At 42.9% G+C, this 26,764-nt stretch overlaps 1 protein-coding gene across 4 annotated transcripts in view; it reads left to right on the top strand.

Annotated features, from left to right (window-relative positions):
* Window positions 1-26,764, top strand: part of acaca (acetyl-CoA carboxylase alpha) — a 272,671-nt gene that overhangs the window by 201,218 nt on the left and 44,689 nt on the right. For all 4 annotated transcript variants that reach the window (XM_070857142.1, XM_070857145.1, XM_070857143.1 and 1 more), the window contains exons 45-48: window positions 5,587-5,730; window positions 6,875-6,995; window positions 10,707-10,803; window positions 25,751-25,847. In XM_070857142.1, coding sequence (XP_070713243.1) covers window positions 5,587-5,730; window positions 6,875-6,995; window positions 10,707-10,803; window positions 25,751-25,847 — 459 coding nt within the window. The remainder of the gene's footprint in view (window positions 1-5,586; window positions 5,731-6,874; window positions 6,996-10,706; window positions 10,804-25,750; window positions 25,848-26,764) is intronic.

The raw sequence follows: 26,764 nt of genomic DNA on the forward strand, positions 1-26,764 counted from the left end.
AGGAAGACTTGCTTCCACTCTTAGCATGAGTTCTTAGGTGGCATTACAGTCCAATAGGAGAACCACAGTCTCTGTCACAGGTGGGACAGACAGTGGTTGAAGGAAAGGGTGGGCGGGGAGTCTGGTTTGCCGCCGCACACTCCTTCCGCTGCCTGCGCTTGATTTCTGCATGCTCTCGGCGACGAGACTCTGAGCTCAGCGCCCACCCGGATGCACGTCCTCCACTTAGGGCCGTCTTTGGCCAGGGACTCCCAGGTGTCAGTGGGGATGTTGCACTTTACCAGGGAGGCTTTGAGGGTGTCCTTGTAATGTTTCCGCTGCCCATCTTTGGCTCGTTTGCCGTGAAGGAGTTCCAAGTAGAGCGCTTGCTTTGGGAGTCTCGTGTATGGCATGCGGACTATGTGGCCTGCCCAGCGGAGCTGATCAAGTGTGGTCGGTTCTTCAATGCTGGGGATGTTGGCCTGATCGAGGACGCTAATGTTGGTGCGTCTGTCCTCCCAGGGGATTTGTAGGATCTTGCAGAGACATCATTGGTGGTATTTCTCCAGTGACTTGAGGTGTCTACTGTACACAGGTGTAGCTGTTATGAAGGTTAAGAAATATCTTAAAGTTCAGTTTAATCTACCTTTCTTTACTAAATATATCTTCAGCAGTACTTTGTTCGTAAAACTATAGTTTAAAACTTACAAACAGTGACGGACAGGTAAAGACCATCTGGTCCATTGAGCCTGTCCCCCACAATTGCGATACCTTGTGTATCACAACATATGCACTTTTAAGCAGTAATACACCTTTTGCAAAAATATTTAAATTCAGGACTTTTATTTGGAACCCACCACCTCCCCCCCCCCCCCCATCAAATTGAATAATGGTATTCTCCTTCCAGAAGTTGCTATGTACTTATACAAGTTTAATCATTTTTCTGTCAATTTTGTAATTTAAAAAAAAACTTTTTTAATGTTGCAACTTTATTTTCAATATGTATTGCTCAGCTTAGTGTCGACCAAGTTGGTGGACAAAAGGATTTTTGAGTGCTTTGATTGGCTTGCGCTCTCTTTTTGATTCAAATATGGTCAGTCAGCAGCAGCTAGCAGTAAAACATATTTGAACTTAATGATTAATGTTTTTCGTTCCTGCTTCCTAATTACTGATACTTTCTCTGCCCATTCAATTGTGATGTATTGTCGTTTAATTAATATGAAAATTGAGCCAGCCAGATGCAAGTGTGACACAAATTTATTTCTCTATAGGCGCACGATGATCACAGCACATTCTAGGATTTAAAAAAAAAAATATATATATATATATATATATATATATACATTATTTGAACTCCTATAGCTTATGGAGCAAATGGTGGTTTTATAATGTGCCAAATTAAAAACATAAATTCAGGTGGAAATGTAATTATTAACTTTGAGGAAATAATTGATAAAATGTATTCCATGTGTGGATTTTTAAATATATATATAATTTAAATATAATCGGTAAATTACTAATTAAATGTAATTCCTAAATTGATGAAATTTAGTAAGTTAAATGTAGTGAGTAATTTATTAATTTCACGAGTAAATGAGGTAATTACGAAATGGAGTGAGTAACTTACTATGATGTGAATGACAGTGACTCTGTTCAGGAAGGCTCGTTCTTTTGGGTCGCAGTCTGCGAGCAGGAGTCTTCTACCTTTGCTGGTCTGTGGATGGATGGAATGTAACAAAGGCGCTGACTTTGTGGTATAGGCCCAAAGCCTGCCTTGTTGTGTGGAGTCTGCTGTAACTTCTGGTGGGAGGCAAACTTGTGGATGGCTGCTCCTCTAGTCATTGTTGTGGTTATCCTGGGTGATGGTGCATAGGTTGTAGGTGGGCTGAGGTGCCATTAGTCAGTGTACCTGCTGCCAGTGCAGTCTGCACCATATCTCTGGCTTCACCTCACTATTGCAGGGGATGCCCATTTTGGTTGTGTTTCAATTCTGGCCTCTTGCGTGTCCCCAATTTTAATTGCTTTGCCATTGGCGCCCGTGCTTTTCCTAAGCTCCGGAACGTCCTCCTTAAACCTCTCCACCGCTCCACCTTCTTTTTTTCCTTTAAGACGCTCCTTAAAACCTAGACCTCATCTGTTCTAATACCACCTTTTGTGGCTCAGTGTCAAATTTTGATTTAATAATGCTCTCGTTAAGCGCCTTGGGATGTTTTGCTACATTAAAGGTGTTGTACAAATGCAAGTTGTTGTTTAGTAGAGGTAAAGTTGTAGTTTTGGTATGACGGGTCTTTTATTGTGTGGTCTCTGTGGCTGTCTGGTGGAAACTAGGCTCAGTGTGCAAGGTGTTGGGCCTAACCACTGCCATTGCTGCTGCAGCCTCTCCTGCAAAAAGTGATGAGCACTTGTTCAGACCACCCGACTCACTAGTTCACGCATTTATGTTTGCGGTTGCTACGGGCACAAAACAAAGAGATGGGAAAGTTCAATTGATAAAAGGTGCAGCTAATTGCTAATATTTCAAAATGATTTCCAACAGCATACAACTAAGTGAATGAGTAGGAATAAGGTTGTTGAGTTTCTTTTGGCTTAGGAGTTATTTGTAGATGCCCGGAGTCGCTCTTACCTTTTGGATGAGATGTTAAACTGAGCTCTCATCTGACTGCTTTGCCAGTCAAGTGGCCTCCCAAGGCACAATTCAAAAAGGAGCAGGAAGTTCTACTGGTGTCCTTGCCAAAATGCCTCAACCAATACCATCAACAGACAAGTTAACTGGTGATGTAACTCGTGCCTTTTTGTGGGATGGTGTGGCTGCCTTGTTTACCTACATAACAGTCGCTGCACCTCAAAGATAATTTACTGTGTCAAGAGGTTTTGATGTGAAAGTATTTATTTTTTTACTATTTTATTTTCAGCCTAAGTGTAGAATTTTATCGCAATAAAACAAAATGTTTCAGGGAAAATGAATTTCTTCTTTAAAGTCTGAGGAGTGGGCTCCAGCTATTTTTTCTCGTGTGAAAAGCCCATCGTAACTCTCGCTTACACCTGCAGTGCTGGTGAGTTATGAGTCTTTCATACTGGTGGAAGAACACTGGTAACTCACTGTCACAGGTGAGCTATCATCCTGTGTGTTCAGAATTATCATCACATAAATCGTGTAATGAGGAACTTGGGCTGAAGGGACTTCGCTCTGAAGAGGGGAAGCGCTGAGCTTGTTTACCGCATAAACTGCGCTGCTGGTTTTTATTGTGCGGTATATCTCCCCAATGCAGTCGAAATCCCAGCCTGTGTTTTATTGCAGACAGTGTCAGAATGATGTGTTTGGCTTGCAATGATGTGCTTCTCTCCTCATAAAATAAACTGCCCGTGGCACAGAAGTGTTATTACAAATACCTACACGGCCAGGCAGAACGTTGAGTGGCTGATAGCTTGTTGCATCCTTTGGTGTCCACCCCAAGGGTAAATGGACAGAGGAAAGGTGTAGCATTGTTGTGCAGCTCAGGACAACTGCAGCCATATAGTCTCTGCTGGCTAAGTCTACAGTGCTGAGTGCTTTAGAATCTGGTTACCTGGTTTACATCTGCAGGCAAGGCTTATAATGCACTCAAATGTGGCTCGTGTAGTAGCAGTGCAGTCAATCTTTTGCCAGCTGGCTGACAGAACCTGTACACCAGATTGTAGAATACCTTAGTTCCAGAAAGTCTTCAGATCCAATGCTGATTCTACAAGTGAGCAGTATCCAAGATTTGTTTTGGGAGCTCTGCAACCAACTCTGTCTTCACTACATTTAAAGATGCTTTGTCACTGGACAATGTGGCCCGAAAGATGTTGCTTGTGTACAGGGCAGTGTCTATAAATATTATCAGTGACACAATTGTATTAGCACTTGGATAAAGTAAAAATGTATGCTTCAGCTGCATTCTTGGTGCCTGTTTCTCCCCTCTTTCTCTTCTGAAGGTGTAGATGTCTGCTAAATATAGTTCCACTTGAATGCTGATCTCCAGTACCCTACTCTGTTAACATTAACAGTGTTATTAGGCTATTCAACTACAAAGGGCTTCACAGCCGAGCCCAATCCTGTCATTGCCTAAAGTCCTCATTCGCACATCCAGCAGGATTTGCTGGACAGCAAGAAGGAACAGCAATTCCAGTAGATTTCCCTTTCCCTTAGTCCTGCGACACTAATGCAAATTGGAGTGTTCTCCCAGTCACGATCAACTAGCTGCACACTGACTAGAATCGGACCTCGCACCTGCTCTGCAAAACTCAAAGCTGGAGATTTTACCTCTGGAAGGGGTTTTTATTTTTCAATTTTCCCAAAAAACCCCTCTCCTCATCCAGCGGCATGATTTGTGTTCAAACACATCCTCCAGTTGTTTATGCAGGACAACATGGTGACCAAAAAATGCCACATTGTTCAGGCCCGAACACAAGTAAAAGCTGAAAACGCTGGAAATACTAGCAGGGCTGTCAGCACCTGTAAAGAGAAATGACAGGTTAATATTTACGACATAGACTCTTCCTTATTCTGAAGAAACATTTGCATCTGAAAAATCATCAGCTGTGCATATCCAGAATTGTTATTTCAGATTTGCAACATTTGCAGTTTTGTTTCTTTTATTTGTAAGGTTTGCTTGATGCGTTGCAATGAAGATCCTTCTTAACGCTTTGTGTTGCATTTCTTTGTATTTTACTTTTTCTTTTCTATTTCACTGGTATCAGTCAGCAGATCTTTGCGCATGTTCGTCTGCCACTCGAGCATCCTGTGATTAATGTCTAATTGGGGTTGCCAATAGAGTTCAATAGTTTTGTTTCCATTTTAAAAATTCGGCAAAAACTTTAACCTTGTCACATGAAAATTGACATCTCCACAGTAGGGGCAGGCACCAAGATTATTCTCCCTCTGGTGGTTAACTTTCAGACTTCTTAAGTAGCACTTCTCAATTTTCTTTCAATTTTTTCACCTCCTTTCCTGAAAGTGTTGAATCTTTGATGTCTTATGGTTAGTGGAGACCAATGTTCCCTCTAATGTCCCTTTAACTGGCTGCGCGGCCCATTCAAATTTCCGCGCATGCACCATTTCTTCTATGTAAAAGCCAGTGAGTGGCTTGCACGGGACCTCCAGACTGCCGCGCGGCCACGCAGCTTAGCGGGAACGTTGGTGGGGGAACCAATGTTCCCTCTAATTATTTGTTGCGTGGATCGTGCGGGCATTTCAAAGTTCCATACATGCACGATTTTTCTATTTAAAAGCCAGCTCACCGGCTGCGCGGGATCTCCAGAGTGCTGTGCGGCCGCGCTGATTAAAGGGAACGTGGGTGGGGACCTTTCCTGCATCTTGCCTGACAGTTCATTATTCACATGTGAACCTTACCAGTGAGTGTCAGCAGAGGGACATCACAGCCAAACTGAATCCAGTCCTCGCAGTGCTCCAGCAGGCATACTTTCAGCAGGGATCACTCGATAGCAAGCGAGAATGGGAATCTTTATAACCAGGGAGCATTCTGGTCGGAATGGCTCAAAGACTTTACTTGTGAGCCCTTGGAGCAGCAATGAAGCCGAGCTAATATTATTTTCAACATTGTAATACTTTTTTTTTTAATCTCGAAGGTACTTGGCCGAGAAGTGTATACATCCAACAACCAACTGGGAGGGATCCAGATCATGCACAATAATGGTATAACCCACACAACTGTCTATGACGACTTTGAGGGAGTTGTTATCATTCTTCAGTGGCTCTCCTACATGCCAAAGGTTTGTATTCTAATTTGGATTTTAAGATATGGAGCAAAAATGTTTGTAACCTTTAATGTGCTAGTCAATCATTATTTATGATAACCATTAAGAGAAAATGACCATCAATAACCCAGCTGTTACAGGCATACCTGACAATGTTATACACTTAACAGACAATAATCCACACTGTTACATGCCTAGCAAACAATAACCCACACTCGTGTTTATTTCACCGATAATTAATAAATAACCTATTTTTTTAAAAGACAAACATATTGGTGTACACAACGAATAATAAATAACCAAGGCTACATTTTGTAACAACTTATAACATACTTTTCTTTAGCAGACAATAACTCATACTGTTACATGCTTGACCGATAACCTGTACTTTTAAGGACACCAGCCCGCTCTGTTACCTACTTTACAAACAACGACCCGGACTGCTATCAACTTAATAGACAAAATCTGCATTGTTATTTAACCGACAATAACCCATTGCTGTGTATTTAACAGTTGAACAACCAGTGTGGTTATTTATTTAACAGAGAATGATGCACACGGTTACATGTTTGCCAGGCAATAACCTACACGGTTATGCTCATAACCGAATATAACTTACACTGTTACATGTTAACACACTGTTATATGTAACAATCTACTATTACGCTACAATTAGCCACAATGTTACACAATTAATAGAAGACAAGGGCTGAGGCATGTCTAGGGCAGAATCACCCCAATAACAAAACTTGCAAGTAGATGGTAGAATTAAAAAAAAAAATCTTCTTTTTGATTGAAAATAATATTTTTAAGGTGTATGATGTTGTGAAAAGATGATTTGTTGGGGGCGAATGGAAGGAAGATATTCCTACCCTTGTTTGCGGTGTTGTCCAGTTAACCTGCGGGAAATCTTCAAAAATATTTTATGGGGATTTAGTCTCCTAGTTTCCGGTGAGGAATCCATTGTGGATGTTGCATGCTACTTGCATTCAATGACACTGCGAGTAATTCATTTTGACACTGAACTTGCATCAATATTTACATCTCTTTACCGTGCTGCAATAGCTTATGATATTGTTGATTCGTTTGTCGATTTAGAAGTGAGTTGTTTCTTGCAAATTGTGCTGATCTTGTTCTTCAAATTGTGTTTTACATGTAGAATGTGTCAAGTCCAGTGCCCATCCTCAAGCCCAAGGATCCCATTGATAGAGCCGTTGAGTTTGTCCCTACTAAGGCTCCTTATGATCCTCGGTGGATGCTTGCTGGACGACCTCACCCAAGTAAGAAAGGAACGTTCTGTGCTGTAGTTACAATATATTGCATTGTGGGGCAAATTTATTTCTATGAGTGGTGGGAAAATCTTAGTTGAGTAGCCACGGTTGGTGGGATATTAGCCAGTACTTTCTGACTTTTTTGGCTATCGAGCATTCGGCTGCTGGAGTTACCAGTTTAGTCATTAGCACAAAACTTACATTCTGTGCTCCCCCGTCCCCATTATTGCATCTTCCTATTTTCTCTCCTCCGCTCCTGTAGATGTTAATAAGATCTTGGGGGTGTAGTTCTATGGTCGTGTTTGCGCTCTGTACCACATCTGTACCAGTGGTCGTTATTTATGGCCAGATGGACTTGACAAAGAGCGTTGGCAGGCTCTATAGACTGTGAAGGATCCTGTGCTCACCTGATCTCTGTAAATGTATGGTTCCGCTGGGACCATTGCATTGTGAATAGGAGTGGAAACCGTGGACAATTTTTCCCGCCCCTAACGGAGGGGTACTGAGGCCAGTTGTAGCATCCCTACCACTCGTCTGCCTGAGATCAACAGGGAGACTAGGGTCGAACGCTGGACCTTCCTGCTCTGTTTGACTTTTGAGACCGAGACACTGTTTTGATCACTGGGACAACTGAGATACAGACAGTTTAACATTCCATTCTATAGTTGTCCCATACAAAACCAAGAAAGATTTACACTGGAATCCTGTTCGACTGAGCATTGTTTAGTCACTTAGAACCATGATAATCTGTTTTGAAAAACCACAACCCATCTGATTCTGTTACTAGAATTGTCTGCCGTGATGGCTGCACTTCAATTGTAGTGACCGTTTTTGTGGTAGTTCCCCAGTGGTGGAAGACATTTGCTTTAGTTGCGACGAATGTACCCTCTAGTTTTTTTTGTGGGCCACACAGCCCCTTTAATGGACTGAGTGACCCTTTCGGAATTCCGCACTTGCGCATTTTTTCCCCATTTAAAATCCGGTGAGCGGGAGTTCCAGAGCGCTGCGCAGCCGCACAGCTTTAAAGGAACGTTGGTTGTGACATGAGGGTTATGAATGGGTTGTGCGTCACTAATTGGCTGATAACCATTCTCAATTGGCTAACGGTGGATGACTTGGTGACTGCACTACTGAGCAGCTCCGACATCGCCAGAACTTGACACTGCGCCGTTCAAATGCCAGTGTTTGGCCAGGAAAGAATAGCTGAAACACCAGAAATGCACCAACATTCTGAGCAGCACGCTAGGGAGCCGAGGCTATTTAATCAGCTATTCCAAGTGCTGAGCAGCACTTCTCAACACTGCACTGCACATTGTGGATCATGGAATCAGGAAAGATACTTGGGATTGCAATTGTCTGATATACAGGCCAGTCGGTTATGGAGATCATTTGGTTATAGTAGTCATCTGGGTTACTGGACAGGCCTATCTTAATTACTGGAGTCTACTGTGTATTGTGCAGAAATCAAAAATCATCACAATACCTCGTGCTATAATTTCTTTCAGGATCGCAATATTGTGGAACTCCTTACCTCATTCTGTCTTCCCTTCTTCCTACAATCTGCAGACTTCTAAAACCCAAGCTTGGACTCGCCTAATCATTCATTCCTGATTAGCCTCACTTTCTCCCCATCACTGTGACCTGCTCTGTACGCCTCTGCCCTTCATCTAGATTTCTCAATTATTTGAATGATTGAAATAAACAACACAACGGCCAGTGGTGCTAGTGTAGCTCAGCAGTTCTCAGTGTATACAGTGCACCTTAACATCATTAAACAGCCTGCTCGGCCATCCTTCAGAGGAACACATTGGTTGGACATGCACTTCATTGTACTTGCAAACCTCGCTCTTCACCTTTGCAATAGCAGCAGCACAAGCTACGTATTGAGCTAGATTGAAGTGTACCTTTTAAATGTGCCAACTGGGCTCAGTTGGTAACATTCTTGCATTTATATTGCGCCTTTTGCGTCCCAAAGCGTTTTACAACCAATGAAATACTTTTGGTGTGTAGTCACTGTTGTAATGCGAGAAATGCGGCAGCCAGCTCCCACAAACAGCAATGTGATAATGACCAGATAATCTGTTTCTGTTATGTTGATTGAGGGATAAATAATTAGGACACTGGGGATAACTCCCCTGCTCTTCTTCGAAATAGTGCCATAGGATCTTTCACGTCCACCTGAGCGGACAGACTGAGCGGACAGACTTGGTTTAGCATCTCATCTGAAAGTTGGCACCTCTGACAGTGCAGCACTCCTTCAGTACTGTACTGGAGTACCAGCCTAGAATTTTGTTGTACTCAAGTCCCTGGAGTGGAACTTGAATCCACAGCCTTCTGACTCCGAGCCGAGGGTGCTACCAACTGAGCCACGGCAGATACCGAGTTTAAAGGTGGGTTCAACCCCCACTCCAGGACTTGAGCACATAATCTAGGCTGACACTTCAGTACAGTATTGAGGGAGTGCTGCATTGTCAGATTAGTTGTTAAACTAAGACCTACTTCGATGGTTAAGGTGGGCACGAAAGATCCCGTGGCCATAGTCTAAGACAACCGCGGGGGGTTCTTCTGGTTCCCTGGCCAACATTCTTCCCTCAATGCACATCGCAAAAAATAGATTAACTGGTCATTCACCTCATTGCTGTGTGTGGGACCTTGGTGCGTGCAAAATGGCTACTGTGTTCATCGGCATAACAGTCCTAGCATATCAAAGTAATTTGTTGTATACAAGGTGCTTGGGATGTTTGAAAGGCTTGATGAGGTACTTTGTGGATGCATGTTGTTTCTTTATATGGGTTAAAGTACTGAGAGAAAGGAATGGTCCAGCTTCACACTATACACACTTGTTTGAGTATTCATTATCTTGTAGTGAGGTAATTGTTCCTGTCTCCAGAATGCTGCACCAGCAGTGTTTCCAGTGACTCCAGCTCCTAATTTAGTGAGAGGTTTAAAGAGCAGATGATTCCTGGTGATAAGTTACTTCAGATCTCCCATAGGTTAAAAGTTAAAGTAATTTATTACAGAAGATGGCACTGCGATATTCTTCATATTGACAACAAACACAGGTTTGGAATGTAAAAGGCAGTCACCGACACCTGACTTCAAGATAATTCCAGGATTGATGGTCACATTATACTGTAGGGTCGAAGTCACTTGGATTGAGAAGTAGACTAACAATATGGTAATTACAGTTTTGCTTTTGATTAAAACACTTGCTGAAGTGATTAAGCTAACACGATTGCTTATCTAAACCTCTGGGGTTTAAATTGCTTTTTTGTGCTTTATGCTGTTTTTTGCATGTACCTCTGCTCATTCACTGTCGATGCCCCCTTTCGAATTATTTTTCATACTATTTTCCCCAAACTTCAGTTAGCTAGTGAAGAGGATGTGCGGGTCACCGTTTATTCTGTGGCTTCTTGTGTCCGTGAAATGGCTGTGAAGAAATTGTATTCGTAGGGCAGGGCGGAGAGAGGCACAATTTTTAACCCAGTCCAAACCTCACATCCATGTTGCGGGGGGAAAAACCATGTGTGGGCTCAGCTACTTTGGAAAGGTCCAGGTACTGGTCATCCGCACGCTCTCTGGATCAGGGAATGGTCCAAGGCAGCTGAGAAAAATTACTAATATTTGAGACGGAAGGGAAAAATTTCCCCCCCCCCCCCAAAAAAAAATTGACATTTATGTAAAGATTGCACAAATTCAGAGCATCCTTTGTTCACACAGCACAAAAAGGACAGTGGCAGAGTGGCTTCTTTGACTATGGATCCTTCATGGAGATCATGCAGCCCTGGGCACAGACGGTGGTGGTAGGAAGAGCCAGGTAAATAATTAATTTCTTCTTTAATTCATTCATTCTTTCTCTTTCCCCCCCCCCCCTCCCCAGAATGACCAAGAATATTGGTAAGATCTAGTATGAAAGTATTAAGTCCTATTCTTGTGTTTTTCTTGAATGCACCACAAAACCAAATGAGAATAAGCATTCAGCCTACGTGGACTGGTTGTCGAGGCACACGTTTAGATGTTGTCGAGGTGCTGGAGGGAATCTGTTGCCATGCTTCCAATCAGAAGCTGTTGTAGTAGGATATTCAGCTAAATGTGATTGGGTAATGTGAACCTATTCCCAGGAGTTTCAAAGTGTGTACGCATGAAAAATGAAATGAAAACTACGGTTTCTTACAGAAAAGCAAAATACTGCAGATGCTGGAAATCGCCCTTATAGTTTCGAGACATGGCAGTGCTTTATTGATCCGAATTTTTGCAATGCAAAGCTCCATCTACTCTACCCAATCTCAACAGAGCTACCCCCCACCCCGTCCCGCCTACTGCACTTCATGGTTTTTCCATTTCCCAGATTCAACCCAATTGGGGGAAATTTTGTGGTGTATGCCCATCAGCAGTAGGCTGCGCCTTCACAAACTCATTTGATATAGAATCTTTACAGTCAGCAAAGATCACTTCCCATCCCCTTGATTTGAACCAAATCATTGAGATTTGTTGGAAATTGATTAACAACAGGTGGTCCAGAGCGCGAGCACACCAAAGATCCGCACACAATCAGAGTGCTAGGACAAGGGTTGCCTGCGGTTCCCCGATGATTGAATTCCTGGTCTCGGTGATGGGAGCTTGGATGGTGGTGGACAAAGTTAGCTCTTCCTTACAGGTGGGAGAATTGGAGAATTAGCCACCCTGGTCCATTCCTGCATATTTCCTAGAAACTTTCCCTCAGCCTAACGAAAGGATTTAGGGAGGCCTAAAAGAGGAGAAAAGGAAAAACCAACTGGAATTTTATTTTAATACTGGACTGGTGGATATCATGAGTTTTACGCTGTGAGATTAACCATAAGCTAATACTGCATAATAAATTATATCCAGCAGATCAGAATTTAAACGTTTGCTCACATTGCAAACAGCCTCTGTTTAAATATATACAAACTCAAATGCTTGCGTTCCAGCTCTGATTCATTATTATCGTTTCATCCACGCAGCTAAAAATATATTTTGGGAGGAATGTTTTCCCACGCACTGGAAGCAGCAGTTTACTACTTAGGGTAGCCTTTTGTTATCCGATAACGTCACACTGCTCGTTAGCGATCTCCCCAAGACAGGCCATGGCAGCTCTTGGTATTTGCACAGTACCCAGTCTGAAAGTGGAATTTTCTGCATTGAAATCATACGGTGTGATGGCAGCAAAAGGCAAGTTAGTGTTAATGAAATTCCTTTGTCCGCTATTTAACAAAGGTATTAACTTCATAGAATCATACCTCGCATCACCGTGCCTGCGCCAGCTCTCCTGAAGGAGCTACGAATGAGTCCCAATCCCCTGCTCTTTCCCTAGCCCTACACATTTTTCCTTTTTAAGTAGAGATCCAATTCCATTTTGAAAGTCACTATTGAATCAGTTTCTACCAACTTTTCAGGCACTGCATTCCAGATCATCATCACTTGCTGAGTAGGGAAAACAAATCACCATCTCCCCCTCGCTTTTTTGCCAATGACCTTAAATCTGTGGCCTTTGTTTACTGACCCTTCTGCCAGTGGCAACAGTTTATTCCTATAAAGCCCCTGATTATTTGGAGCGTCTCTATTAAATCTCCCCTTAACCTTCTGTGTTCTCAGGAGAACAATCTCAGCTTTTCCAGATAACTGAAGCTTCTCATCCCTGTTAAAATAACAATAGGAAGGATTTCCTACAAATCCGTGGGCGGGTTGTTTGTTATTACTGGGTGTTGTGTAACGAGAGAGGATTAATTAGCAATCTTGTTGTGCGAGGCCCCTTGGGGAAGAGTGACCATAATATGGTAGAATTCTTCATTAAGATGGAGAGTGACACAGTTAATTCAGAGACTAGGGTCCTGAACTTAAAGAAAAGTAACTTTGATGGTATGAGACATGAATTGGCTGGGACAGACTGATGAATGATACTTAAAGGGTTGACGGTGGATAGGCAATGGCAGACATTTAAAGATCCCATGGAGAACCTTCAACAATTGTACATCCCTGTCTAGCGTAAAAATAAAATGGGGAAGGTGGCTCAACCGTGGCTAACAAGGGAAATTAAGGGATAGTGTTAAATCCAAGGAAGAAGCATATAAATTGGCCAGAAAAAGCAGCAAACCTGAGGACTGGGAGAAATTTAGAATCCAGCAGAGGAGGACAAAGGGTTTAATTAGGAGGGGGAAAATAGAGTGAGAGTAAGTCTGCTGGGAACATAAAAACTGACTGCAAAAGCTTCTATAGATAGGTGAAGAAAAAACGATTAGTGAAGACAAATGTAGGTCCCTTGCAGTCAGAATCAGGTGAATTGAAAATGGGGAACAAAGGGTTCTGTCTTCACTAAGGATGACACACATAACCTTCCGGAAATAGTAGGGGACCGAGGGTCTAGCAAGAAGGAGGAACCGAAGGAAATCCTATATTAGTCAGGAAATTGTGTTCGGGAAATTGATGGGATTGAAGGTCGATAGTCTGCATCCGAGAGTACTTAAGGAAGTGGCCCTAGAAATAGTGGATGCATTGGTGGTCATTTTCCAACATTCTATAGATTCTGGATCAGTTCCTATGGATTGGAGGGTAGCTAATGTAACCCCACTTTTTTAAAAAAGGAGGGAGAGAAAACAGGGAATTATAGACCGGTTAGCCTGACATCGGTAGTGGGGAAAATGTTGGAATCAGTTATTAAAGATGTAATAGCGCATTTGGAAAGCAGTGACAGGATCGGTCCAAGTCGGCATGGATTTATGAAAGGGAAATCATGCTTGATAAATCTTCTAGAATTATTTGAGGATGTAACTCGTAGAGTGGACAAGGGAGAACCAGTGGATGTGTTGTATTTGGACTTTCAAAAGGCTTTTGATAAGGTCCCACAAAAGCGATTAGTGTGCAAAATTAAAGCACATGGCATTGGGGGTAATGTATTGACATGGATAGAGAACTTGTTGGCAGACAGGAAAGAAAGAGTAGGAATAAACGGGTCCTTTTCAGAATGGCAGGCAGTGAATAGTGGGGTACCACAAGGTTCATTGCTGGGATGCCAGCTATTTACAATATACATTAATGATTTAGATGAAGGAATTGAATGTAATATCTCTAAGTTTGCAGATGACACTAAGCTGGGTGGCAGTGTGAGCTGTGAGGAGGATGCTAAGAGGCTGCAGGGTGACTTGGACTGGTTAGGTGAGTGGGAAAATTCATGGCAGATGCAGTATAATGTAGATAAATGTGAGGTTATTCACTTTGGTGACAAAAACAGGAAGGCAGAATATTATCTGAATGGTGACAGATTAGTAAAAGGGGAGGTGCAACGAGACCTGGGTGTCATGGTACATCAGTCATTGAAAGTTGGCATGCAGGTACAGCAGAGGGTGAAGAAGGCAAATGGTATGTTGGCCTTCATAGCGAGAGGATTTGAGTATAGGAGCAGGGAGGTCTTACTGCAGTTGTACAGGGCCTTGGTGAGGCCATACCTTGAATATTGTGTACAGTTTTGGTCTCCTAATCTGAGGAAGGACATTCTTGTTGTTGGAGTGCAGCGAAGGTTCACCAGACTGATTCCCAGGATGGCAGGACTGACATATGAAGAAAGACTGGATCGACTAGGCTTATCGTCAATGGAATTTAGAAGAATGAGAGGGGATCTCATAGAAACATATAAAATTCTGACAGAATTGGACAGGTTAGATGCAGGAAGAATGTTCCCAATGTTGGGGAAGTCCAGAACCAGGGGTCACAGTCTAAGGATAAGGGGTAAGCCATTTAGGACTGAGATGAGGAGAAGCTTCTTCACTCAGAGAATTGTGAACCTGTGGAATTCTCTACCACAGAAAGTTGTTGAGGCCAGTTCGTTAGATATATTCAAAAGGGAGTTAGATGTGGCCCTTATGGATTAAGGGGTATGGAGAGAAAGCAGGAATGGGGTACTGAAGTTGCATGATCAGCCATGATCATATTGAATGGTGGTGCAGGCTCGAAGGGCCGAATGGCCTACTCCTGCACCTATTTTCTGTGTTTCTATGATTCCAACCCATTCCGATGTAGAAGTAGTTGAAGCAAGCTGGATTTCGGAGAAGGCAAAAAGAAAATCCACAAATGCTGGAAGTCGTAAGTAAAACTAGAAACCGGCACGGACACGATGCGCTGAAATGGCCTCCTTCCATGCTGTAACTTTCTATGATTCTATGAGAAACGTCTGGCAACATGCAGCAGCGCAATCGGTATCTAAAAGAGAAAGCTCGGTTAACGTTTTGTATGTGTGATCCTCCATCACGGAAGAAAATGGCTGGCAGGCTTCCCTGCCACTGGCAGTATTTGTGTTTCATGCCACAGGTTGGCTTAAGAAAGAAAAACGTTGCAATTATTTCGCACCTTTCATGACCACCGGACATCCCAAAGCATTTTACAGCCAATGAAGTACTTTTGAAGTGTAGTCACTGGTGTAATGTGGGAATTGCTACAGTCAATTTGCGCACAGCAAACTCCCACAAACAGCAATGTGATAATGACCAGATAATCTGTTTTTGTTATGTTGGGATGAGGGATAAATATTGGCCCCAGGGCACCAGGGATAACTTCCCTGCTCTTCTTTGAAATAATGCCATGGGATCTTTTCCATCCATCTGAGAGAGCAGATGGGACCTCGGATTAACAGCACCTCTGACAGTGCAGCACTCCCTCAGCACTGCACTGGAAAGTCAGCATAGATTTATGTGCTCAAGTTCCTGGAGTGGGACTTGAATCCACAACCTTCTGACTCAGAGGTGGCTGTGCTGTCCACTGAACCACAGCTGACATTTAAACCCACCTGCTTAGGTGGACTGCCCCCGGCGAGATATCTGCGCTCCTCTACTTCTGTCCTCTTTAGCATCCCTGATTATAATCACTCAACCATTGGTGGCCGTGCCTTCAGCTGCCTGCATCCTAAGCTCTGGAGTTCCCTGCCTAAACCTCTCTACCTCTCTTTCCTCATTTAAGACGCTCCTTAAAACCTACCTCTTTGATCAAGCTTTTGGTCATCTGCCCTAATTTCTCCTTATGTGGCTCGATGCCAAAATGTTTTTAACACTCCTGGAAGCACCTTGGGAAGTTTTACTGCGCTAAAGGCGCTATATAAATACAAGTTGTGTTGTCCTCACTCCCGCTGCAGCCAATATCGGGCCTGTTGTCTGTGGCAGCAGTGTGATATAAAGGGCCGTGTCACAGTGGAGCTCTTGTATTTCACCCACCCCCCGCCCCAGACCATCAGCATTTTATCCAATTCATTTCTTGCCTCTTTTGGCTGACACTCTTCTAGAGACAGTTAAATGGCTTTCCTTTTGTTTGTCATGATGAAATGATGGCAATTACCCAGATGTTTTCAATGACACAGCACTCTAAAGTGCTTGAGTGGATGTGTGCTTAAATGAGGCAACAGCAAACATGCAGAAATGGGAAGAAAAACAAAATGGCTTTGAGCACTTATATGTTATTATCTTTCTTGGGGGAAAGAAGTATGTGTTTGTTGTGGGGGCTAGGGGGGGGGGGGGCGGGGGGGGAGCGAAGCTGATCTTAAATGCTTTGTAAAATTTAGACAGTGCCCAAAGTGCCTATTTGCCTCACTGAGATTCAATAGCAAAGCACCAAATATTGTGTGAAAAAATTGTTAATGAGCAGAGCTATGACCACTTCAGAAAACTCACTGAAGCTGTAGGAAATTGGCCCTCCTGATAACTGTGTGCTTTTACTTTGTGTTCTCTTGTATGCAGTAATAGTTTGTTCACTAAAGAGCACAGTCCTGCTCCGGCCTGTTTTGCCAATGCTTTTAAACAATTTGGATAAATAGTTATTCCTACCATTTCAGTACTTATAATGTAAAATTGCCCTAATCTGACACATTAAAATAATGAAGATTAAAAATTAGATATTTGCAAACCAGTTGGCGAGTCTATTCAGAAACCTTGGGACAGGGGCTTCAAAGTGTGGTTGTGGTGTCTTAAAGTGGGATTATTGCATATTTTAAGTTAAGGGGCAGTGTTTCATGGTGCATTCCAAAAACTGTAGTTAATGTTTGCTTTGTTCTGTGCATGGATTTACTTTATTTTAAAAATACAGCAGGGAGCATGGGCTGCAGAGGGCAGAGCTTTCACTAACTCGGGAGCAGTCTGTGGCAGTGCAGTACCGAGGGAGTTCTGCACTGTCGGAGGTGCTGTCTTTTGGATGAGATGTTAAACTATGGCCCTGTCTGCTCTCTCGGGTGGACATAAAAGATCCCTTGAAGAAGAGCGGGTGAGTTATCCCCAGTGTCCTGGCCAATATTTATCCCTCATCCCAACGTCACTAAAATTATCTGGTCATTATCACATTGCTGTTTGTGGGAGCTTGCTGTGCGAAAATTGGCTGCCACATTTCCTACGTTACAACCGTGACTACACTTCAAAAAGTACTTAATTGGCTATAACGCGCTTTGGGACGTCCGGTGATCGTGAAAGACGCTTTATAAATTCAAGTCTTATGATTTGTTTTCACCGGCACAACATTCCTTAAATTTCTCCACTTAGCCACTCGCTTTCCTGCACAGCTGGATAAAAATTCCATGGGGCAGGTTGCAGTCCCCGAGTTGGAGAGAGTGTAATGTCAGCATAATCAGCAGGCAAAGTTGGATGCTGAATGGGTGGACCAAGCTGGCACGGGGAGAAATGCCAACATGCAGAACATGGAAAGGAAGGGGAGATAGACACCTATGCAGCAATACATTGGCTTGAGAGACACCACAACTGCTCCTATGATTTTCAGGAGTTTCTTTATCGAACAAAACATTTGCCTTAAATAGGGTCAATGCACAGCAAATTGCTATCCACAAATATCTGCGGGTTGAGGGGAGATCTTTTCTTTGGTTTTGCCCATCAAGCCTAAGACTGCCCCTTCCAGACATAAGGTAACCCTGCACACCTCTCATCCACTCATTAACAACACTCATTGAGAAGCAAACAAGAACTCAAGGGAGAAACCTGCAGCCAGGGAAACGCTGGGAAATTCTTTTCCAACTCAAGGTAATCAAGCACAGCTCCAGATGACCATGTTGACCTATAACCCCAGCGAATCGCAACTCTCCCTCTATTATGTTACCTCTTCCTCCAATTTCCTCCCCATGTCAGTTGAAAGGGCTGCTTCATCCTGGCTATAGTTTCATTGGGCATGGGGCTTGGCGCAGGCCCCTATGTTGCACACACCTAATGTCTACATATGGACTTTCAACCAGGAATTGCTGGAGAGCAATCAGAAGGGGAGACCCTGGCTCATTTTTTCCCTTTGTTAGCCAATTGATGTTGAGGCCAATTTTGTCACCCTCCCAATCACCCGAGCTGAGACCAGCTAAGTCAACACTTCCCAAGGAATGAACCTGGCACCTTCCTGCTAACAGATGAGTACCAGACCATGGCGTACATTTACCCACTACGCTATCGGGTAAGCTCTGTCACATATACAAGGCTGGTCAGCTGCACATTTTGTGTCCAGACTGATCTATCTGCATAAAACAGAACTCTGCTGAATATATATGACGTGGTGTTTATTATACATTTTTGACTGCTTTAATAAATCTGTGTGTATGTTTGACAAACACTTGAATTGATTTCTCCATGTAGTGATCAGGGATTTCTGCCCGTTGTCTGCTTTAGAGCATTGTTTTGAATGATTGCCAGGATCTTGTCAATGCTTTCTTTAACGGGATTATTTTGGTAATTTTATATAGAGAATACCCCGCTGCTGTTGAGTGGTTTTATATTTGCACAAAATGGAAGTGAGTGCATTACGCACGAGTGGCCAAGTCATGAGTGTGCTGTGTCCAGTCGGGACCTTGAGGTGTATCAATATCCCATCACACTGGTGCCTGTGGAGAGTCTATCTCACTCAATAAATAACCTGGTAGCCACAGGCTCTACTGTTCATACAGTGACATGGACTTGAATAAAGTCTGCATTTTAAGTGCATAAAAGATTTTGGTTTGTAAATATTCTCTTTTTCAAATTTATGTTTTAAGTATGGGTGGTTGACTTCTATGAGCAGTACCTAATGCTGTGATGCATTCTAATGCATTTCTATGGGGCATTGTGAAGGCTCATCATGTCAAGTTATAGAATCACTTTTATTGCATTAATTGTTTTTCTCCCTCCGTCCCTGCTCTTGTAGCCTGTCACCTATATATGACCTCATTTTTCTGGTCTATTAGTCAGCTTTTTGTTCTCTGTATTACAGAGCAGCTTCACTAGAAGTCCTGCTGTAATATCATAACTCCTGGTACTGCGAAATGTACCCTGTTTTACATTATGGGGTAGATTCCACAGCTCCAGCAGGAACTTATAACTGCTCTGCTAATCTGTGAAGTGCCTTGGGCCATTTTGTACATTAAAGCTGCTATACAAATGTAAGTTGTTACATGGAATTTACAGGACACAAACCGGCCAATTCGGCGCAACTGGTCTATGCCAGCGTTTATGCTCCCCATGAGCCTCTTCATCTAACCGTATCACCATATTCTTCTATTCCTTTCTCCCTCCTGTTTATCTAACTTCCCCTTAAATGCCTCGATGCTATTTTCCTGAACCACTCCATGTGGTAGCGAGTTCCACTTCGAACCACTCTCTGGGGAAAGAAGTTTCTCCTGAATTCCCTATTGGATTTATTTATGGCCTCTGGTTTTGATCTCTCTCTCCGCCCTTCCCCCCCGCCCCCATACGTGAAATATCTTCACTACATTTACCTTATCAAACCCCTTCATAATTTTAAAGACTTCTATTAGGTCACCCCTCCGCCTTGTCTTTTCTAGAGAAAAGAACCCCAGCCTGTTCAGCCTTTCCTGATGAGTATAACCTCCTTAGTTCTGATATCATCCTTGTAAATCTTTTTTGTACCTTCTCCAGTGCCTTTATATGCTTCTTATAATATGGAGACCAGACTTGTACACAGTACTCCCAAGTGTGGTCAACCAAGGTTCGATATAAGTTTAACATAACTTCTCTGTAATTACAGAGCGATACATTTACATAGGCCGTTTCCATTGTAATGTGGACAAAGGAATTTATAATGGAAATGTAAAATTAAAGGACAGAATGTATGACTTTAAAAAGGTGACTGAATTACATCTGTGTACCCTGATCTGATTAACCCTTACCCTCTGACCCTGCTGCACCTGAAGACTAGACTACACTTAGTGTATAAGGTCACGGGAGATCGACTAGTACACCAATAAGAAAACATCCTATAGCAGATGCATTTGTTATAATCGACCAAAATTTTCTGGACTCTGGGGAGGTACCAGCGGATTGGAGAGCAGCTAATGTCACGCCTCTGTTTTTTAAAAAAAAAAAGGGGGCAGGCAAAAGGCAGGTAACTATGGGCCGGTTAGTTTAACATCTGTAGTGGGGGAAATGCTTGAAACTATCATTAAGGAAGAAATAGCCGGACATCTGGATAGGAATAGTGCAATCAAGCAGACGCAGCATGGATTCATGAAAGGGAAATCATGTTTAACTAACTTACTGGAATTCTTTGAGGATATAATGAGCATGGTGGATAGAGGTGTACCGATGGATGTGGTGTATTTAGATTTCCAAAAGGCATTCGATAAGGTGCCACACAAAAGGTTACTGCAGAAGATAAAGGTACGCGGAGTCAGAGGAAATGTATTAGCATGGATAGAGAATTGGCTGGCGAACAGAAAGCAGAGAGTCGGGATAAATGGGTCCTTTTCCGGTTGGAAATCAGTGGTTAGTGGTGTGCCACAGGGATCAGTACTGGGACCACAACTGTTTACAATATATATAGATGACCTAGAAGAGGGGACAGAGTGTAGTGCAACAAAATTTGCAGATGACACTAAGATTAGTGGGAAAGCGGGTTGTGTAGAGGACTCGGACAGGCTGCAAGGAGATTTGGATAGGTTAAGCGAATGGGCTAAGGTTTGGCAGATGGAATACAATGTCGGAAAGTGTGAGGTCATCCACCTTGGGGGGGAAAAAAAAACAGTAAAATATTATTTGAATGGGGAGAAATTACAACATGCTGCGGTGCAGAGGGACCTGGGGGGTCCTTGTGCATGAAACTCTTTTGAGTTCACCTGTGAAAACATAAAAACATTAAACTGTGCCACCCGACTTGTGCATGAATCCCAAAGGTTAGTTTGCAGGTGCAGCAGGTAATCAGGAAGGCAAATGGAATGTTGGCCTTCATTGCGAGAGGGATGGAGTTCAAAAGCAGGGAGGTGTTGCTGCAACTGTATAAGGTATTGGTAAGGCCGCACCTGGAGTACTGCGTGCAGTTTTGGTCACCTTACTTAAGGAAGGATATACTAGCTTTGGAAGGGGTACAGAGACGATTCACTAGGCTGATTCGAGAAATGAGGGGGTTACCTTATGATAGATTGAGTAGACTGGGTCTTTACTCGTTGGAGTCCAGAAGGATGAGGGGTGATCTTATAGAAACATTTAAAATCATGAAAGGGATAGACAAGATAGAGGCAGAGAGGTTGTTTCCATTGGTGGGGGAGACTAGAACTAGGGGGCACAGCCTCAAAATACGGAGGAGCCAATTTAAAACCGAGTTGAGAAAGAATTTCTTCTCCCAGAGGGTTGTGAATCTGTGGAATTCTCTGCCCAAGGAAGCAGTTGAGGCTGGCTCATTGAATGTTTTCAAGTCAAAGATAGATAGATTTTTAAGCAATAAGGGAATTAAGGGTTACGGGGAGAGGGCGGGTAGGTGGAGCTGAGTCCACAACCAGATCAGCCATGATCTTATTGAATGGCGGAGCAGGCTCGAGGGGCTAGATGGCCTACTCCTGTTCCTAATTCTTATGTTCTTATTTCTTAAAGTTGATTGAAAAGAAACTGCAACTTGACGCCAGGAATGCAAACATTGTTTTAGTTTAAAAGCCTTTATCAGGCCAAGCTTAAAACACACATCGCAAACAAAATGAATGTTTAAAATTGATGTGCTCAACAATCTGCGCAAGTTTCTCCAGTCACTTGTACAGCTCCTGAATATTCTGTTCAGAACCGCTGCCTCTGCACTGAAAATATCCACTTGTTTGGCCAAAAAAAAGTTTCTTTCCTGTTTAAATCACAAGATGATTAAAGAAGGAGGAGAGCTCATTTTATCCTGCTATATTCTAATACTTTATACTGCAATTTTAACATTGTTTCTGACTTTGCTTTTGTTGCACAGTCAGTGCTGCAGTCAGCGGGTGGTGCATAGTCTGTGAATCGGGTTCTGATGAAACTCGCTGTATGATGGATGGATTTGCTAGTGCGCAGTGACTAACTCAGCCCTGTAAGTGGTGCGATTCAAAGTGAGCATCTTGACAATTTTACTCCTCAAAATCCTTATATATATATATATATATATTATATATATATATTTTTTTTTTTTATAAAGAGTTTCTCTCGCCCCTATTTTATGTGGGGTCAGGAATGCAGGACAGTTCTTTTTGGTCAGTCTGTGTCAGTTTGCAGGTTGGCTGTTCATGTATTTCACGCTTTGATGGTGGATGACATTCATGCAAGGGCACCACCTGGTTGTAATGCCAATAAATAATCTGCAGCTAATTACAAGCGAATGCTGTGTCAAAGTATATATTATAAGGTCTAATTGGCAGACATTTTCTGCTCCCATCAGAATTGTCTCTTTTAAGTAGCCCTAAATTGGATGGACCATACCACGGTCCTCTCCACAGGCGGTGTCAATACCAAAGCCTTGAGCTCTGTTGGAAGTAAGTGCTTCCCCATCTCTTCTCCCTGGTTCTATGCATTGCTCCCTCTCTCACTTTCAAAAACCTTCTCAAACCCTATCATTTTCAGGCTCCTCTCCCTTTAATTCTTGCTGTTTGTTTCTGCCTTGGCGATGTGCTTTGGGATGTATTGTTATATTAAATGCACTGTATAAATATAAATGCAAGTTGTTGTTTAGTCTGGGAAAGGCCTGAAGGTGAATGCTGACTGTGATTGGCCTTCAAAGCAGTCTCTCGTTTGAAAATCTCACATCAGAATAGCTGTTGGGCTCTTTTGCTCCAAATAAAATATTATTAAATTTTGGAAGTTTGAATCAATGTGGCTTAATCTAAGGTGTATGTGACTCTAAATGTTATTTTTCAGCTCGTATAATGAAAGTACTTCATCATAGAATCCTAAAATGATACAGCACAGAAGGAGGCCATTTGGCCCATCGCGTCTGTGCCATTTCTCTGAAAGAGCTATCCAATTAGACCCGACTCCCCAGCTCTGTCAACATAGACCTGTAACTTTTTTCCCTTCAAGTATTTATCTAATTCCATCTTGAAAGTTAGTATTGAATCTGCTTCCACCACTCTTTCAGGCAGTGCATTCCAGACTTCAACTTACTGCGTTTAAAAAAAAAAAAAATCCTCATATTGCCTCTATAGTTCTTTTACCTATCACCTTAAATCTTAACTTTGATTTTATGCCCTTTATGTCCAAGTCCAGGTCATTAATATATATCACAGAGCAGTGGCCCTAATACCAACCCCTGGGGAACAGCAGTGTATGCATTCCTCCAGTCCGAAAAACAGCCGTTCACCACTACTCTCTGCTTTCTGTCCCTTAGCCAGTTTTGTCTCCATGCTGCCACTGTCCCTTTAATCCCATGGGCTTTAATTTTGCTTAGAAGTCCGCAATATGGTACTTCATCAAACGCCTTTTTGAAAGTCCATATACACAACATCAACCGCACTACCCTCATCAACCCTCTCCGTTATTTCATCAAAAAACTCACTCAAGTTAGTTAAAGACGATGTGCCTTTAACAATCCCATGCGGACTTTCATTAATTAACCCATACTTTTCCAAATGCCAGTTAATTTTGTCCCGAATTAATGTCTGTAAAAGTTTCCCCACTGGCTGACTGGCCTATAATTGGTGTATTTATCCCCCTTCCCTCTTTTGAATAGGGATGCAACATTTGCAATCGTCCAGCCCTCTGGCAATGCCCCCATATCTAAGGAGGATTGGAAGGTTGTGGCCAGCACCGCCGCAATTTTCACCCTTGCTTTCTCAGTAACCCAAGATGCATCCCATCAGATTACTTTTCTACTTGAATACTGCCGACCTTTTAAGGACACCCTCTATCTATTTTAGCCTATCTAATGTCGCTACCAGCTCCTTCTGCACTGCTACATTGGCAGCATTCTCTTCTCTAGTGAAGACAGATGCAAAGTACTTATTTAGTACCTCAGCTATGCCCTCTGTCTCTACAAGATCATCTCCTTTTTGGTCCCTCATCCTTCTTTTGACTACCCTTTTATTATTTATATGTTTATAAAAGTCTTTGGCTGCCTTTCATGTTAGCCGCTAATCTATTCTCATACACTCTCTCCGGACCCCCCTCCTTTTTTTTAAGATCTGCTCTGTTTTTATATTCAGCTTGTTTCTCTACCGTATTATGAACCTTACAGTTGTCATTAGCCGCCTTTTTCTGTTTCATTTTAATCTCTATATCTTAACTCATCCAGGAGGCTCTAGCTTTGGATGCCATTCCTTTCCCTCCTCGTGGGAATGTGTCTACTCAGTACCTGAGCTACCTCCTCTTTGAAGGCCTCCCATTGTTCAATTACTGTTTTACCTACCAATTTTTGATCCCAGTCCACCTGGGCCAGATCCTTTTTTTAACTCACTGAAATGTGATTTCCTCCAGTTTTACACTCGATTGTTCCTTGTCCTTTTTTGTAACTATTTTAAACCTGATGATATGATCACTGTTACCCAAATGCTCCCCGACTGAAACAGTTGCCCTATTTCATTCCCCAAAACTAGATCCAGAACTGCTTCCTCCCTTGTTGGGCTGGAAACACACTGATCAAGAAAGTTCTCTTGCAGTCATTTCAAGAATTCCCCCCCTTTGCCCTATATACTGTTACTATCCTGCAGTATATTGGGCCCCATTTTATCACTATACCACAGTTATTGTATCTTTCTGTAATTTGACTGCAAATCAGCTCTTCTATCTTCATCCCACTGTTTGGTGGCCTAATATATAGTAGTGTAATACCCTGTATTGTAATTGTACACAAATCACTGAAAGTTAACATGCAGGTACAGCATCTGTCTTTGACCCCTCAACTACATCATCCCTTTCCAGTGCTAAAAAGTCTCTCTCTTCAATGCTACCACCCCAACTGCTTTTTTTTCCCCCTTCTCTCTCTCTCCTGAATACTTTGTAACCAGGAATATTAAGTTCCCAATCCTCCCCAGTTTGAGCCAAGTCTCTGTTATTGCCACTATATCACAGTCCTATGTGGGGACTTGTGCCTGCAGCTCATCAGCCTTATTTCCCCGCTACGTGCATTTACGCACATGCAATCCAAACCCATCTTAGACTGCCTCACATTTGCCCACTGCTGGATCCCTCCTATTTCCAAACTATTCTGTAATCTAATGCTATTCATGTCTCCCAGTCCTCTGAGCACCTTGTTTCTCCTCTCAAATGTTTCATCCTGGTGCCCAGCCCACTGCCAAATTATTTTAAACCCTCCCCCACAGCACTTGTTAACCTCCTCGCGAGGACATTGGTCCCAGCTCTGATGAGGTCCAACCCGTCTGTCTTGAGCAAGACTCTGAAGCCCTCCTTCCTACTTGTATAAAAACACAAAACTATGTAAAAATATTGCACAGCTGTACCTGGCAGCCACCTTGCCAAACATCTCTGGATCATCTGTACAGGTTTGTTTTTTTTATATTTGAAACAAAATACATCAAATGAGACGAAACCCATTCTTTTCCCTGCCTATTTCAGATTGGGAGGAATACCGGTAGGAGTGGTTGCTGTGGAAACCAGGACGGTAGAGTTATCAATCCCGGCAGACCCTGCAAACCTGGATTCAGAAGCAAAGGTAGGCCTTGCTGAGCTCTGCGCAGTGCATTCCTGGAGAAATCGGCAAGTTTGTATTCGGGATTTTCCGCAGGCCTCGGTTATATTATAGCTGTTACGTCGATGAGATGACGCAAAAACTGCAGTATAACCGGGATGGAAAGTTGCTGAAATGACTGGACATCGCATTTGAGGAGGTAGCGCTTCACAAACCGTGGAGAGCAGAATTTAATGATGGCAGAGAGCTGACTGCCTCTTCAGGTCTCTGCAAACTTTACAAATGTAACCAGCTTTGGACCAGAGATCAATAAAAGGAGGCATTATAGCTCAAGTGCAAAAAGGTTCTAGTCTCCGACAGGTACCCGCACTAAGGCAACCATCACTCGATTTATAAAGAAAGAATTTGCATTTATATACTTTTTGAAACCTCCGGCTGTTCCAAAGCGCTTTACAGCAATAAAGTACTTTTGAAGAGTAGCCAGCGTTGTAATGTAAGCAAACGCAGCAGGTAATTTGCACAAAGCCAGATCCCACAAGCAGCAATGAGATAATGGCCTAGAAATTGGTTCACGCCCCAATCCAGCAGCAAACTGGAACCACCACACCTAAACCCATCAGCAAGAGGACCACGCAGAATTGATCCTCTTGCATCATCAGGATGAGACTCATGCCCCCCGTGAGACATTTCGCTGGTCGAGAAGATGATGATTGGTCGTTGGGGACGCCAACGCTGTAGCCACCATAATTTGTTGTTTGGTGTGGAAGGTGGTGGAGGAGGTTGGGAGTGGTGGCCTGCCTTTTAATATGGAGCCAGAAGGAATATTCCTCCTCTCAGCTCCGCATTCAGGAAAGTACTTACCTTTTGGTTGGTAGCCTCCAGCAGTCCCTTTAAGGCAACTTGTGCTTGCTGTGCTCAGGCGCCAGTCATTTCAGGAAATG

This window comes from Pristiophorus japonicus, chromosome 16, assembly GCF_044704955.1.
Source record: "Pristiophorus japonicus isolate sPriJap1 chromosome 16, sPriJap1.hap1, whole genome shotgun sequence".
Lineage (NCBI taxonomy): Eukaryota > Metazoa > Chordata > Chondrichthyes > Pristiophoridae > Pristiophorus > Pristiophorus japonicus.